This window comes from Tachysurus fulvidraco, chromosome 17 (assembly GCF_022655615.1).
Source record: "Tachysurus fulvidraco isolate hzauxx_2018 chromosome 17, HZAU_PFXX_2.0, whole genome shotgun sequence".
NCBI classification, from domain to species: Eukaryota; Metazoa; Chordata; class Actinopteri; order Siluriformes; family Bagridae; genus Tachysurus; species Tachysurus fulvidraco.
The window spans coordinates 16,114,689-16,130,074 of NC_062534.1; the positions used below are offsets into that span (position 1 = coordinate 16,114,689).

The 15,386-nt window shown below is 35.4% G+C and overlaps 3 protein-coding genes across 5 annotated transcripts; all 3 read right to left on the minus strand.

Moving 5' to 3' along the window:
• Window positions 1-687: 687 nt before the first annotated feature.
• On the minus strand, window positions 688-7,065 carry LOC113636052 (X-linked inhibitor of apoptosis). 3 transcript variants are annotated; one of them, XM_027135938.2, is made up of 8 exons: window positions 6,916-6,944; window positions 5,274-5,373; window positions 3,004-3,822; window positions 2,797-2,896; window positions 1,980-2,058; window positions 1,829-1,853; window positions 1,501-1,695; window positions 688-1,408 (listed from the first exon to the last, which is right to left on the minus strand). In XM_027135938.2, exons 3-8 carry the CDS (start codon window positions 3,800-3,802, stop codon window positions 1,218-1,220), a joined length of 1,389 nt encoding a protein of 462 aa, XP_026991739.1. In that variant the 5' UTR covers window positions 3,803-3,822; window positions 5,274-5,373; window positions 6,916-6,944; the 3' UTR covers window positions 688-1,217. The 3 variants fall into 3 exon arrangements, with proteins under 3 accessions (XP_026991739.1, XP_026991740.1, XP_026991738.1); XM_027135939.2 differs by lacking the exon at window positions 5,274-5,373 and having other exon boundaries at window positions 6,916-7,065; XM_027135937.2 differs by lacking the exon at window positions 6,916-6,944 and having other exon boundaries at window positions 5,274-5,425.
• Window positions 7,066-9,790: 2,725 nt separating this feature from the next.
• On the minus strand, window positions 9,791-11,004 carry LOC113636053 (uncharacterized protein C21orf140 homolog). The gene has a single exon (XM_027135941.2). It carries the CDS (start codon window positions 10,889-10,891, stop codon window positions 10,133-10,135), a length of 759 nt encoding a protein of 252 aa, XP_026991742.1. The 5' UTR covers window positions 10,892-11,004; the 3' UTR covers window positions 9,791-10,132.
• A 2,054-nt stretch (window positions 11,005-13,058) lies between these two features.
• Window positions 13,059-15,307, minus strand: psmd10 (proteasome 26S subunit, non-ATPase 10). The gene is made up of 5 exons (XM_027135235.2): window positions 15,146-15,307; window positions 14,904-15,002; window positions 14,658-14,804; window positions 13,888-14,054; window positions 13,059-13,782 (listed from the first exon to the last, which is right to left on the minus strand). Exons 1-5 carry the CDS (start codon window positions 15,257-15,259, stop codon window positions 13,629-13,631), a joined length of 681 nt encoding a protein of 226 aa, XP_026991036.1. The 5' UTR covers window positions 15,260-15,307; the 3' UTR covers window positions 13,059-13,628.
• Between the last annotated feature and the right edge of the window lie 79 nt (window positions 15,308-15,386).

Here is a 15,386-nt window from a genome sequence, read left to right on the forward strand (position 1 = left end):
AACAAACTCCATTGGGGTGCTTTTGGGATTTCAGGAAAATTAACTTTTTCTGGCAAATATTCCTAACAGTGTGCAGGACATACGGTGGACTCATCTTACCATAGTTTTGATATCAAACTTTAGTTATCACCATCTGCAGACTAATTATGCTAGTAAAACTTCACAAAATTAGACTGATCTTTAAGATCCTCAGCAACTGCTAGCACTGTAGCATAGAGGTCACCCTGATGTGGTGTATCACTGTATGATGTGACAACTGCTCCACACAAAGCTGTCCAGAGAATGGTGAGAACACCTCACGGTCTCCTGGTCATACAGACAACCACACAAAATGACCTCAGTTTCCCAGCACACAATTTTCCAGATTTCCACCTAGCAGAAAACATGGAAATATTTAATCACGTACGAGCAATTTTACCGTTGTTGCTTGGTCACTACTTTAGCGCGATACTTTTCTTGTAGTTTTATTACTTGTACTCAATGTATTTAATTTATTCTGTTTTAATAATATAAGGATTTATATTATTGGCATACCGTGCAATCAATAAACCTTTGCCTTTATGAACTTTTCTCCCACTTTTGCTCCTTGATGCATGACCCATTCTCGTTCAGCCTTTTTACTGTTGTTGAAAGTTTTGAAAACAGTAAATGTGTAAAAGGGAAAAGAAAAAAATGTAGTAGTCACTGCAGATTTTTACCATTTTTATTATCTAGTGTTCATACTCTTGGTCACACTGCATGTTCTAATATCACTGTTCTAAAACAAAATTAGAGTTCTACAGTTATGTTTAAATCAAGTTAACCAAAGCTTAAAGATGCAACTCAAACAATTGAATAGAATCACACTTAAAATAATTTAATTACATTAAGAAAGGCACTATGTGAAGGTTAGAGTGGAAAGAATTCAGAAATAATATGAAAATGTATTCGTATAATGTGTGTATCAAAGATGGCACAGATTTAAATAGTTTTATGAAGATACAAACTAAGCAAAAGCTAATTTAATAAAAGTAATAACATTTGCCATTTTATATAAATTTACTTTATAATCCAAATATACAAATACTTAAAAATATAAAACAATAATTATCTGTCAAATTCTTTCTATAGCATCAATGTGTATTTTGAAGCATCCATGTATGTTTATTTGTAAGTAATTCTCATGATAATATAAGTGGGAAAAGCAGCAGCTCTGAGCTGGATTGCCCTGGAGGTTGTTAGCTGTATGTCTTGATTTTCTGTGCAATAACTGTGCAACAGATGGGGCATTTGTGAAGAGACTTGGAGCACTTCATGCAGGTCACGAAGTGTCCACAGGGAACGAAGACGATCGAAACGTCGCTGTCCATGCACACTTTGCAGAGCTTTTCATGTTGCAGCTTCTCCAGCTTCTTCAATGGGTCTATAGCTGAAAGAAGCAAGAAAAGATTACATCATGAATTACCTGTATGGATTTCTTACATCAGAGAGAAAAAGACATTTGCAACAAACTGCGCTTACTCTGAGATTCCTGAGACATGTGAGAATCACCATCACACACACCACTGGTTATGTCTTGAATGAGATCTTCCACACACGAGTAGCCCTTGCCATTCTTACGGAGTTTCTCTAAGACGAACCTTTCCACTTTAACAGGATCGAGACCCATGTCGACAGCTTTCTTGGAAATATCTGACTGTTGTACATTGGATGCCACTGAAGAAAAAAAGCCAAAATAAGATGTGTGCCAGAAAAAGCCTACTAAATTCCCCCATCAGATGGCAAAGATTGTGGGAAAGGTTCAGACAGTACGTTTTAAGTTATAAATATTAAAAAATAAGATGTATACCTCTCTCATTATGGGAAAATCCATTCTGAAGAGAGAAAAATCACATAAATCAACATTAGAAATGTAGTGCCTGCTCAATATTTTAAAACGTTTTTTTTTTTCCATTTAAATTATCCACGTGATCAACATGAGATTTATTAATTCCACTTACTGAAGTGCTGCTTATAGGATGTCTTAGCTGAACGCTGTTGATAAACTCTTGCCCTTTTTCGGCGAGCAGGAAACTGCATCTGCTCGACAATTAAAAAGTGGATTTGCAGGTCACATTTCATGTTAAGGCACACATTTATTATGTTAGACAAGTGCAGCAGCATATACTTGTATATACACAACATCCCGAGTCTAATTACTGTCGGATAATTTGTTGTAACTGTGCAGCTCTGACAGACAAATCACAGGTCTGTATTAATGTGGTCTCTCTCATATATTCTCATTTCTGCAGTAACATCTCATTCATGTGTATGAGCCCTGATAATAAACTGATAAAAAGGAAGATTAAAAACAGTACTGTCAGTAATTCATTTGTCAGATTAAATATTTTTTTTGGAAATACAAAGAAAAACAAAGGCTGACAAGATGAGGACTGTCTAATTGCTTTAACGTAAGTAATAAAAGAAACCTGCCGGTTTCAGAATGTGACTATTAATGGATTAAACCTACAACTTGTTCTTCAGTTAAGACAAAAAATAAATCTCTGAAATATTGCTCTGCTATTAGAGGAATATAACAGTTAAAGCATGCTGTTATAGGAAACTTTGTTTCCTATAACAGCTGAGGCTCATCACATTACTCCCATTGTTTATGTTCCTAAAATGTTTCATTCAAGAACATTTTGTTCCTTATTTAACTTAGAAGACAAGCCTATCTTTAAATATATAAAAACTTGGCTACAACCTAGGAAAACATGAATTATCAACAAGTGTTTTAGTCACTTTCTACCCATCTAGAAAACTAAGAGAGCTCATTACCCTGGGTAATACTTAGCATGCTCCACCCATGGATCATCATCTGGCTGCCAGATCTTCAGACGTCCTCCACATTTAAAGCAAACCACACCATCTTGCTCACCTGCATAAACACACACACAACATTGGCATCTGAAGAAGAAATATGTAATCAGTCCTGTTACCATCTACACAAGAAAAAAAAAAAACAGTGGAAGAAATAAGCCTTACCTATTCGAGAAAACCCAGCTCTAGCCATACTTTCATGGTTGATGGGATGTGCCGTGTTCCTGAAACTTTCGAGGCGCTTCTCAAAGGAGTCCATTGAACTGCTATGACCACTGTTTCTCGTTCTCGGCTGCTCAGAGGGAATGTTCCCCACATCATGACCCAAAATGAAGAAGCAGTTTGGGTAAAGTCTGGAATGTTCCTGCCAGGGATTGTCACCTTCCTCCCAGTTAAATAGCATGCCTGCGCAGCAGAAACACTGCACCCTGTCTAGTTGCCCGTCACTCTCTGGCACATAAAACAACCCAGCTTCTGCTAGGTCATGAGGCTGGACTGGGGACCAAGAGGGCCAGTTGCTGAATGACCTGAGTCGTGCATCTTCGCTCTTCATATGCGGAATCTTGGGAAACACTGACTCATCCACCACTTCTCCTCTGCTTAATCGAAACTCCATGTCTTCCTGATCTTCATCATAGATAGAGCCAAGGGACTGAGAGGAGGTTCCACCAGTAAGGTTCACGTGATGAACGCACTTGAGGAATGTGCAGGAAGGTGAGACAGACTTGTGTCTTTCTACTGGGCTGTCCCCTTGGTGCCAATTCTCAATGGTGTGCAAACAGCTGAAGCAGCGCACACGATCAGATTCACCTGTGAAATAAAAGCCTGCCCTGGCCAGCCTCTCCGCAGGAACCTCTCCAGGCTTAGGAAAAGTTTGAAACGATTTCAATCGCATGCTCATTGCAGACCAGTCTTGCAGGCTGCTATCAGGTTCAATTTGGTCAAAAGCACTAGAGCTATCCATAGTCACGCTGAGTACAATAGCTGAAACACAAATACGCAAGAACCTTAAAGAACCTTTAATAAAAGGACACTGCTAATGGTATCTGTCACAATGAGCGCATGATAACATTATGAAAATAACAGACTAAATATGGAGTAATACAGAGGCATGTTTTGAGAATAAAACAATTTTGAAATTCAATTTCAAAATTGAATAACATGGCTATCTAATTAAACAAAACATTTATATCCTATTTTGTGACAGCTATGTGGTCACAGTTTACACAATTATTTTAGGTTTCCAATCAATCAATGAAAAAAGAGCAGCTAACAGGAGTATTTACAACGACAACTAATAACGAAACTGTTTAACGAAAATACACTAAATATTAGCTCTACAAGTCTTTCACTACAATTAAAGTGTGTTCAGCCATTTCGCATTGTATATTTCTACAGCACTGGTTTCTTTTGTATCAGATGTTATCCACAGCTAGAGATCTGACTTTACAGAATGGACTTTCAATTCCTGACCACTGAGTAGTAGTTGATTCAACATTTCTGGATAGTTCTGTGAATTCCGCTGACAGTCTGCTGGAACATAAATGGTGTATAAACAAGAGTAAAAGCAAAAGCTTTTTTTAAACTTTATTTGTACTTAACGTGTAATCTCGTTATGAGCTCCACGAAATATTACAAAATGGTAACAATAAAAATCATAACTTCACAAGAATGTTTGGTCTGAGCCATTCAGCTTCATCAGCCCTCCTCCACTAAACAGTTTATAAATACTAAACTACTGGGTTTAAACAAGTAACTACATCCACGCCTCACTAATAGGGATTAGTCATTTCACTGCTCCTGCTTAAAATTTCTGAATGTTATCATGAGAATTTTTTTTTATTTAACTCCACACTCTGACCCATTAAAACAATTTTTTTGCCCTCTGGTTGCCACATTTGATTTCCGGGGCAATTTTTTTTATTTTATTTAAAAAAAAAAACAAAAAAAAAAACGTTCAGACGTGTGAAAATTTTTCACATGCACACAAAACGTGACAACTGCATTTCGTATCATAATCTTCTGAACTTTGAATGTTTACTCAGGACTGTTTTACACGTGAGAAGATAGTCCTGCGAATATATAACATTTCACAGCACTCTTTTTTTTGTCGTTATTCCGCTTCCCAAGAGCTTTTAGATCACTGTTAGTATTATTTTAGATTAAGATTTAATGCAGAAAATACTTTTACTTTTACTTTCGTAAAACTACTTCACGCTGGTGCAGGAAATAAATTTAAGTCTAATTGTGACCAAACTACTCTACTCCCTCCTGTTACCCTCCCAGTACAAACCTTTCCCAAACAAAACAAACACAACGCCTAAGGTGACTTAACTACCTACGCTTATGCTAATATGCTAACATGCTAACCGAGCTAGCGACAGTACAACTATTATCAGGAGAAAACCTGCGCTCGAATCATAACTATTACTCACCTTGGGTTGATAAATCAGGCAAGTAAGAGCTTTAGGTATCGAATGGTGCCGTTCAGAAACTGTAGTATACCGATAGCTTCCCTGTGGACTGACAGCTGACCTAAGAACCGCAGAAGGGAGGTCCGTGACGTCATCAACACGCGCACGAAACTTAACTTCCGTTTTAAACGCTTTTAATTTCATCATGTGGATAATGTCCGATAATTTCTTTTTTTTCTTCTGTATTCGTATACTCTGTAAAACCGCACTTAGATCCAGCTAATTTATAATCTGCCTTTACAGCTGTATAATAATGCACAGGGCTTTAAAACGGGATGTTCAGTGGCCAAGGGGGTGCACATACTTATGGTCATATGGCATGAGCAGTGTTGTCATGTGCCATGTTTAGTCAGTCAAAATTACAAAATGTAATATTTACATTGATTTTGGATTCATTACGCCAACTTCAGTGTTGTGGCAATAGGAACTGAGCTCCTTTATTGAAATACCTTTTACATACAATTACAAACACATTTAAATAGATCTAAAATTAATCTTGAATTTTTGTATCATATTAATCTTTTTATTATTCTTTATAATAACCCTTTTGTTCTATGATTATATTCGGTAAAGCTGCTTCAAGACGATGTCGATTGTAAAAAGTGCCATACAAATAAATTTCAATTGAATTTTGCCAAGACAAAACCAGACTCAATGAGCTTCTGACATTGTTTACAGTACATTCAACTGCATATGAGATTGGTTTTAAAGTCTGTATGACACTTAAGGACGGTTGCAATTGCTTTATAGAATAAACGCTTACAAAAAAATTCACATGTACCTATAGCACCATCATACCACCACAGGGTTAGAATGTCACTTTTATAATGGGAACAGCCTGTTTCAGTGGTCAGATTTTTTCAACTGATTCATTTGTCTTTGAATTACATATATGGAAATGAAAGAAGTTCTGTGTAAATGTACCCACAGGCATAGAAAAGCTTAGGCATCCATATATTGCTCTCATACATTCTCACAGATTTTGTGAGCCAACCAGTGAACATGAGGTAGCCGACTAAAAATCGACTGTCAAAAGGGTTTAAAAGTAGTTAGCTACAAGTAGTAATGGTAGTACCTTAAATTTATTTTCAGTAGCATGGCAGTTGCTGATATTTTCAAAATAATTTAGCTTTTTTCCGGTAATAAACTACTATTTCACTGAACAAAATTTTGCATTTTGTTGTTTTTACTTAGGATCCAATCCCAATACCTCCAATTGGAGTAGCACACATCTACAACTAGAGATACCAATTCTACTTGTGATGAACAAGATTGGTTTAACACCAAGTTTATATTTATCAGTGGATATCTTTTTACTGTCGTTATTCATTTGTCTTTATGTTTAGCCAAATAGCTAGCATTATTCGATATTTATTAAAATGCACTGATTATTAGGATTATTATTTCAACTGCAGTAAAGCTATTTCAAGAAACATGTATCTGTTTTTCCCACATAAACCATATAGTAGCCACTGTTTTGCAATTTTCTGAGCTCTTCTATGTATGTTGATCACTAGGCAAAGCTACTTACATTTCATTTTTCACATTTAGTATTTAGTATTTTCTGTAAATCATGGTAAATCTTAGCAAAACTTTTGTTTACCTTGTCAGTAACTCCTTGAAAAATATTCCTAGTAACTCCTTTGGTTATTTTTACTGTAACCTGGAGATTATTCTAGAATTTTAGAAAAGAACTCTGTGACTGACATCTTAGAATTTTGTTGCATCACAGCTGAAGCATGAATTACAATGGAATGCTGCAACTGCACTTTGGTTTCACTCAGAACTAAAGCCTTTTTACACATATCTGCCCACCTAATGCTTCAAACCATCAATGTATTTGTCTCATGATTAATTATGATTAATTATATTGCCACTGCTGCCTATCATGGAGAATAGGCCGTTATATTAAAATATTAAACTGTCTCGCCCCATTCACTTCTTGACTCATTCTCTAGTCCTGGCATTGGTCTATTGTAGAACCCCTATAATAAACAAAATCTTATATATTATATACTTTGGTTCCCCAAAAATCCAAGCTGCACTTTTATTTATTTAAGTAATGGAAAGGCAAGGATCATTATTTTGTTTTTGCAATACACTGAAGACATTTGAGTTTGAGGACAGTTTACTCAGAGTCTAGGCTGTTTCATGTACTCACTTGGTTTCTGTTACGCAATTTTCACTATTTTGTTTCAGCCCACTCAGAATTGCATGAACAACATTCCTTAATGTTCAACTTATGTAAAACTTACTGTACAAATGTACAGTCCCCTCCGAAAGTATTGGAATGGAAAGGACGATTATTTCTCTTTTGCTATACACCGAAGACAAGATATATTCATCTGAATATTAGAATTTAATTTTCTGATAAAACTTAGAACATAGCATCTTTGGTGACAAAGTTTTTGAACAGATAAGCTTAAATTAAATAAGTATTAATATTTTGATGCATATCCCTTACTATAACACTGACACCAACTAACTGACACCCACTGACACCAACTAAGCTATTGAAGCGTTTCTTTTTCCCCAAAACACATTTCAATTTGGTTTTCACTTATGTTTTGATGCCTGCTATATCAGATTAAAAGTGAAAAAAAGTGAAAGTGGTGATTTCAATCTCTTTGAATCTCTCTCTCAAGGTATGTGTGTTTGCAGTGAAGGCATTTCACCGTATCGCCTCACTCGGTTTCTGTTACTCATATTTCAAATTCTAGAGGATGGATACTGTAATGTTAAACTAGTGGAACAACAAAGACAATTATTTTGTATATATATATATATATATATATATATATATATATATATATATATATATATATATATATATATATATATTGGAGAGAGGGTTTAGGAATTACAGCTATTACACCGGTGTAGGCTATTCCTTCATTATTTCTTAATCAATTAAGCAGGTAAAAGGTCTGTGTTGTATTTGCACTTGGAATATGTTGCAGTGAACCTCAAGGAAGCTCTCCATACAAGTCAAACAGGCTTCAAAAACAAAACAAATCCATCAGAGAGATAGCAGGAACATCAGGAGTGGCCAGATCAACAGTTCGGTACATTCTGAGGAAAAAAATATGCAATGGTGAGCTCAGCAACATAAAAAGGACTGGCTGTCCACGGAAGACAACAGTAGTAGATGATCGCAGGATCCAAAACACACTGCAAAAACAACCCAGGTGCTTTTTAAGAAAAAGAATTGGAATATTCTGCAATGGCCAAGTCAATCACCTGCTCTCAACCCAATTGAACATGCAGTTCACTTGCTGAAGGCAAACTAAAGTCAGAAAGACCCACGAACAAACATCAACTGAAGACAGCTGCAGTTAAGGCCTGGCAAAGCACCAGAAAGGAGGAAACCCAGTCTCTGGTGGTGTCCATGGGGTCACTGCCTGCAAAGGATTTTCAACAAAATGTTAAAAATAAACATTTTATTTATGATTTATATTCATAAATAAAATGTTCATTTTTAACAAAATGTTAAATAAAATGATTTATATTCATTTGTCCAATTACATTTGAGCCCCTGAAAATGGGAGGGACTGTGCATAAAAATGGTTTAATTTTCAACTCTTGCATAAACAGTGATAGTTCAAAATTGCTCTTTTTTAAAAAGAAACTCGAATAATGAAGCAACTTTTTTCCTAGTGTTGTGAGATTATCCCCAAAAGGTAATAGGATGAGGATAGGAGAAAATGGAGTTGTAGGATTCATGGATGCCCTTAACTTAAAACTAAGATCCAGCCTATATACAGTACACTCTAGGGGAAATTCCTATTCAAAAACAAAGTGGACAATAACGGTTGAGGAAGAGGTATAGAGAAGCTAAACGTGAAAAGGAAGAGGAACAGAGGCAGCTTCTGTTTGCCAATTAAATTAAAATTTGGTTACAGAAATGAAACATTTGAATATAAATAGAGTTAAATAGAGTTATAATTCCAATTGCCATAAATGCTACTGCAAGACTGCAGAGGATCAGACACTGTACCTAGACAGCTGGAAGAAGACTCCAACTGACTAAGAAGATTTATGCGAAGATAAGTTTTATTTATCAGATGTTCAAGAGAACCCTGATCGCTTTTATTTTGATTTATATGTACCTTTTTACTATAATGAAATGTATTCTTAGAAGTAAGAATGTTATAATCTTATAAATAGTAATAGAAATAGTTATAAAATAGTTGAAATAGTTACCCTATATATTTAAAGGGCAATTTAGAAATGACTTATTTAATGCTCCTTGATGCACAATGTTTTGAAACTATTAAGATATGTCTTCCTGGCACAAATCACAGAGCGTGCCTTGAAAGGTTGGAAAAAAGGTCAACCACAATATTGCATGTACCACGTTGTGCCTTGTAAATTGTTGGAAAAAGAGTATATAAGCTTTCCTGATTGTAGGAAATTGAATTCAGTAGGAAATTAATTCAGTTAGGCTATTAAAAATCTAACAATTTCCTCTCTTCCTGCAGAGAATATTTATTTTGTTATTTATTTATGTTGTAATATTTTGAGCATGGTGGAAAGCACATTTGCCTCACACCTCCAGGGTTGGGAGCTCGTCTCCCAGGTCCACCGTTTTTATGAAGAGTTCATCTTCATGTGCATTGCAGGTATGCGTTTTAAGCTGATTGATATCTTTAAATTGTTTGTAGTGTCTGAGTGGGATACTATCTCCTGTCTCCTGGGAAAGACACCAGGTTCCTCGCATCCAAGTAGGATAAGCAGTGGAGAGAATTTTGTTTATAGTCTTAAAGGTTGTCTGCCTTGCTTGGAACTTGACTTCGTAGAGCTGGGGTTTGAACTCATCTTCAGATAAGAAGTTTAGTACTGTTGCAAGCTGCTTTAACCCATTTGCATCGGGTCATTTCATTTAGTGCTCTGTCTACTAAATCACTGCATCTGATCACTTTATGCGAACCATTTCTGTTGTTATACACATCTGTGTATTTATCTCTGTTATTAATCGTGAACCATTTGGCAGTGATCCATGCAGTGTTGAGAGGACTTAGATGCGCATAGTGCATGGGTACGTGTAACATCATATGGCCATGGTATTGGGCCACTTCTGGACAACAGGTCATTGGTAGAAGCTCCACTGGAGCTGTAGAATAGACAGAGAATTCATTTTCCTTGATCTGCCTTTTACTCATGATATCTGGGTTGAGTATAATGGCACATTTCCCATAGTGGTCATATATCTCAGAACACAGCTCTTGGAATATTTCCTTGTCTGGTTTCAGCACTGTGCCACTCAAATAGAAGTGCATCCTGTAGTTCCAAGGAACCCAACCAAGTTCTCCACCAGCATGAATAATGATCCATGTAGGCTGGGATTTCGGGCTGGTATTTTGAGGCGAAAAGTCTCCACTTAAATGTCTTTCAGACAGTTCTGTTTTTCCCACATAAACCATATAGTAGCCACTGTTTTGCAATTTTCTGAGCTCTTCTACGTATGTTGCTCGCTGGGAAAAGCTACTGACATTTCTTTTCCAAATTTGTTGTACAGTGTTAATCAGTTTTAGACGCATTTCTGAGCAGTAACTTGTTAAGTATTCTCTGTAAATCATGGGAAATCTTGGCAAAACTTTTGTTTACCTTGCCAGTAACTCCTTTGGTTATCTTCCAAGTAGCTCATTTTGGATAACTTGCCAGGAAATCCTTTGTTTATCTTATATGTAACTTTTAGAATATTCTAGAATTTTAGAAAAGAACTCTGTGACTGAAATCTTGAATCTCAAATGAAGTATGCATTACAATGGAATGCTGCAACTGTACTTTGGTTTCACTCAGAACTAGATTTTTTTTTACACATATCTAAACCATCAATGTATTTGTCTCATGATCAATTATGATTAATTATATTGCCAAGCTCCTCACTGCTGCCTATCATGGAGAATAGGCCTTGATATGAAAATATTAAATTGTCTTAATTTATCATAGCTTTACTTTGCAACTGCGGACATTTTATTACAACATGTTCAAGGTATATTCCGTTGTTAAACCTAATGAGAAAATCATATAAGAGTAAAAGGATTCAACTCGGTGCTTTATTTCCTTGAAGAAAAAAAAAAGATAATTCACAGTTGTAGTCCACCATGTTCTGGGGCAGGATCGAGCTCCTGTTGCACAAACATTCTTTTAATCAGAATCAAATGTGTTCTTCATGACTCCTTGATTATCTTCCCAGTAACTCATTTAGTCTTATCTGCAACTTGGAGATTATTCTAAAATTTTAGAAAAGAACTCAGTGACAGAAATCTTAGTTTTGGAGTCTTAGAATTTGTCTCATGGTTAATAGTGATTAATTAGATTGCCATGCTCCTTGTCTGTAAAAATTTATTTTTATTTCTTTTGATATTTCTTCTGTATTTTTATTTATTTTTTTTAAAAACAAACGATCATTAGAACAATTGCAGGAATGATGCCAACTAGTTGAGAGAACTAGCATAATTGGTTCAACTAATTACTTCAGAATGGGCATTAAAATGGGCAGGTACAGTTTTTTACAATTCTAATTATAGCAAAAATATTTTACACTTCACATGGGCCAAGTAAAACTGCTAGTGGAAGCCCAAATATATGCCTCAGTCTATGTCTAGAATAATGCTGCAGAATTTTATTTACTTCTCAAGACAATTTGTAAATATAGACAGACATACACTTATAAAAGTGTAATTAAGGATTGGCCTTGTAAAGGATGTGATGGTCTCAATCTTGACTCTCCACATTCACTTCTTGACTCATTCTCTAGTCCTGGCCTTGGTCTATTGTAGAACTCCTGTAATAAACAAAATCTTATATATTATATACTTTGGTTCCCCAAAAATGAATGTATGAATTTAATGTATGAATGATGGTCAAGTGTCCACATAATACATTCCCATTGAAAAGTAATTGAAAGGCAAGGATCATTATTTTGTTTTTGCAATACACTGAAGACATTTGGGTTTGAGATAAGTTTACTCAGAGTCTAGGCTGTTTCATGTCCTCACTTGGTTTCTGTTACACAATTTTAACTATTTTGTTTCGGCTAACTCATCTTTGGTGACAGACTGCTCAATTTAAGGTGAGCAAAAGTATTTGAACAGATAAGCTTAAAGTAAATAAGTATTAATATTTTGATGCATATCCCTTCCTTGCTATAACTTCATCAAGCTGGTGACCCACGGACAGCAACTAAGCTATTGAAGTGTTTCTTTTTTCCCCCCAAAACACATTTTTATTTGGTTTTCACTTATGTTTTGATGCCTGCTATATCAGATTAAAAGTGAAATAAAGAGAAAGTGGTGATTTCAATCTCTTTTGTTTAGGTTTCAGTATTTCTCTCAAGGTATGTGTGTTTACAGTGAAGGCATTTCACCATATCGCCTCACTCGGTTTCTGTTACTCATATTTCAAAATCTGTCCAAAGTAGTGGAACAGTAAAGACAATACTTTTGTCTTTGTTATACACACTGCTTTTAATTTTATAAGATATATATATATATATATATATATATAATAACTGACACCCGTATATATATATAAGATCTGCATTACCAGATCTGTCAACACATTTTCAAGAACAGCAATTGTAAAAAAAACAAGCGAGTGCATTTTATATCTATAGGATGAGTGATTTGTTTTTGTTAAAACAATGCCAAACTTTCTATTTTCTTTAAGTTCCAAGTTCTAAGTTTAGGTACATGACCTAGGATTATTGATGTTATATGTAACCATTAAAACAGTAAAAACTGAGGGAAGATTGGCTTTATTGCAATAAACAGTGATAGTTTGCTCTTTTTTTTAACAAGAAACCTGTATATTGAAGCAACTCTGCAAACATTATCTATAATTAATATTAACTAATCACTAAAGGAAGTTTTCCTAAAATGTTAACTGCTGTAGTATTTTTTCATATGTGTCAGCTCTAGTATAACATATTGTATAGTGTATGAAAGCAAACATAACAACATTAGGTGTATGTAATCATTTATTCCCCTATTTCCTTTTTGTGAAATAATTGACTGAACTAATGATGTGTAAAATGTCAAAATGTTAATCCTGCCTCCAAAAACAATCCTTAATGTGTTAAAAGTAGTTTGAAGAGAAGTGCATAATTTATTAAATCAAAAATATCAAAATATTTCAAAAATTTTTTAACACTTACTTTTAAGGCTCTAATTCTTAAAAAAACAAAACAAAACAAAACAAACACATTCCCACTTTCTGCAGTAGTCCACCATGTTCATCGACAGGAGTTCTTCACGTCTGTAGAGCTGAACAGCTGGAAACTGCTGATGCACAAACCTTCTTATAATAATTTTAACCTTCTACAATCCTTCTAAGAATATTACCAAGTCCACCTTTGGCAATCTGTAAAGGTGTCTTTTCCTCTTTATTCTCAATGTAAATACTGGCACCGTGTTCAACTAAGAGCTTTGCAGCCTCTACTTGCTCTTCATCACATGCAAGATGGCTGGCAAAAAACAGAAAGACACCATTAATAAACACGTTTTATCACAGGCCGCAAAATGATGTAGTACATTCAAATCCTTTGTGTACAAATTGTGACAACACTCACAGCGGGGTGTTGCCCTCTGAGTCCTGAATATTAGTAGAAGCGCTCTGTTTTAAGAGAAGTTGGATGAGACGACAGTTCCCCTTTGCCGAGGCTCTGTGTAGAGGTGTGGATTCTAGTTTATCTGTGGCGTTAGGGTCAGCACCATTTTCCAGCAAAATCAGGGCTATCTGTTTAAAAAAAAAGGAATGTGTAAATATTACACACAACTACAACAATAGTCAATACTGAGGTAAATCAGTATTTATCTAATTTTTTTTTATACAACTGAGGAAGTGATGGTTAAGTGCCTTTCCCAGGGCTACCTACCACTTCCCCAGTTTATTTAAATCAAATTATTTTGTGAACCAACCTGGCTCCTTCACTCATTGACCATTCTATTATCTAAATCTATTATACAGATGTATTCTGTAGATTTATAGCTACTGATTACAGCCCAGGTGATGATATGAACAGTTTTTCAGCCACAGTTTGTTCTGTCTATCAGTAACAAGGAAGCATCATAGTGTCCACAGTACTTAAAAGCATGTCTTCTGCGTCTGATTCACTCATACCACAAACACACTTACTACCATGTCAATGTCAGTGCTGTGCAGAAAAAGATTTATCCAAATGATGCTGGTTTAGTGATGTTTCCCTTTTATGGATACAATAGAAACCATCTAACTCATTGTACATAATACATAATATGACGTTAAATGACTGTAGGAACATGTTATGTAACCTAATCAATGACACATATTAATGTTTAATGACTTAATTTCTGATCATACCTCATATCTGTCCTTTGATGCTGCATAATGTAATGGGGTGCAACCATTTTGGTTGACTGAATTCAGTTGAGCTCCTCTGCATATTAAAAATCTAACAATTTCCTCTCTTCCTGCAGAAGCTGCAATGTGCAGAGGAGTCCAAGATGCCTACAAAATGGTGTTAAACATGGTTAATAACTTCACACTGAAACATTACAATGGATTGAGCAGGAGTGACAGTGGAGCTGAGAAAAGATGCTGACTCACATCATCCTTAATTTCCACCTCAGCTCCAAGATCCAAAAGAAACTGCACGATATTTGCATGTCCAGCGGAACACGCCCAGTGCAACGCAGTCCTGTTGTCCTAAAGAGTTAATAACAATCAGCCAAAAAAAAAAACCCAATCACATTTTAACAATAAATACTACATAAACTGCACAAGGAGTTGATAACTAGCTAACTGGCTAATCTGATCTTTGCTGTATATTTCACATTCTACCCACTCACCTGATCTGTTTTCGCTGCCAGACTTCTGTCAGACAAAATACATTTTTTTAATTCTTCATATTTGCCTGTATAAGCTAAATTACAGATCTCTAAGTTGGACACAGACAGCGCCATAATAACTCCTGTAGTATGCACAACGGGTGTTACACTCAAAAGTATCCGGTATCGGAACGTTCAATATTTCAAATTAAAAGTACCAAAATAAAACTGATATGATATTGTTATCATTTATACATATGAA

Bases quoted from the DNA above. Each gene is read 5' to 3' on its own strand.
- LOC113636052 (XM_027135939.2), bottom strand. From the start codon at position 3,802: ATGGATAGCTCTAGTGCTTTTGACCAAATTGAACCTGATAGCAGCCTG. The intron at 2,059-2,796 runs GTAATGAGCTCT...ATTGTCGAGCAG, and splicing joins CATGCTAAGTATTACCCAGG to ATGCAGTTTCCTGCTCGCCG. The intron at 1,854-1,979 runs GTAAGTGGAATT...TTCTCTCTTCAG, and splicing joins ATCCTATAAGCAGCACTTCA to AATGGATTTTCCCATAATGA.
- LOC113636053 (XM_027135941.2), bottom strand. From the start codon at position 10,891: ATGATTTACAGAGAATACTTAACAAGTTACTGCTCAGAAATGCGTCTA.
- psmd10 (XM_027135235.2), bottom strand. From the start codon at position 15,259: ATGGCGCTGTCTGTGTCCAACTTAGAGATCTGTAATTTAGCTTATACA. The intron at 14,805-14,903 runs GTGAGTCAGCAT...ACCATTTTGTAG, and splicing joins AGGTGGAAATTAAGGATGAT to GCATCTTGGACTCCTCTGCA. The intron at 13,783-13,887 runs GTGAGTGTTGTC...GTTTTTTGCCAG, and splicing joins TCAGAGGGCAACACCCCGCT to CCATCTTGCATGTGATGAAG.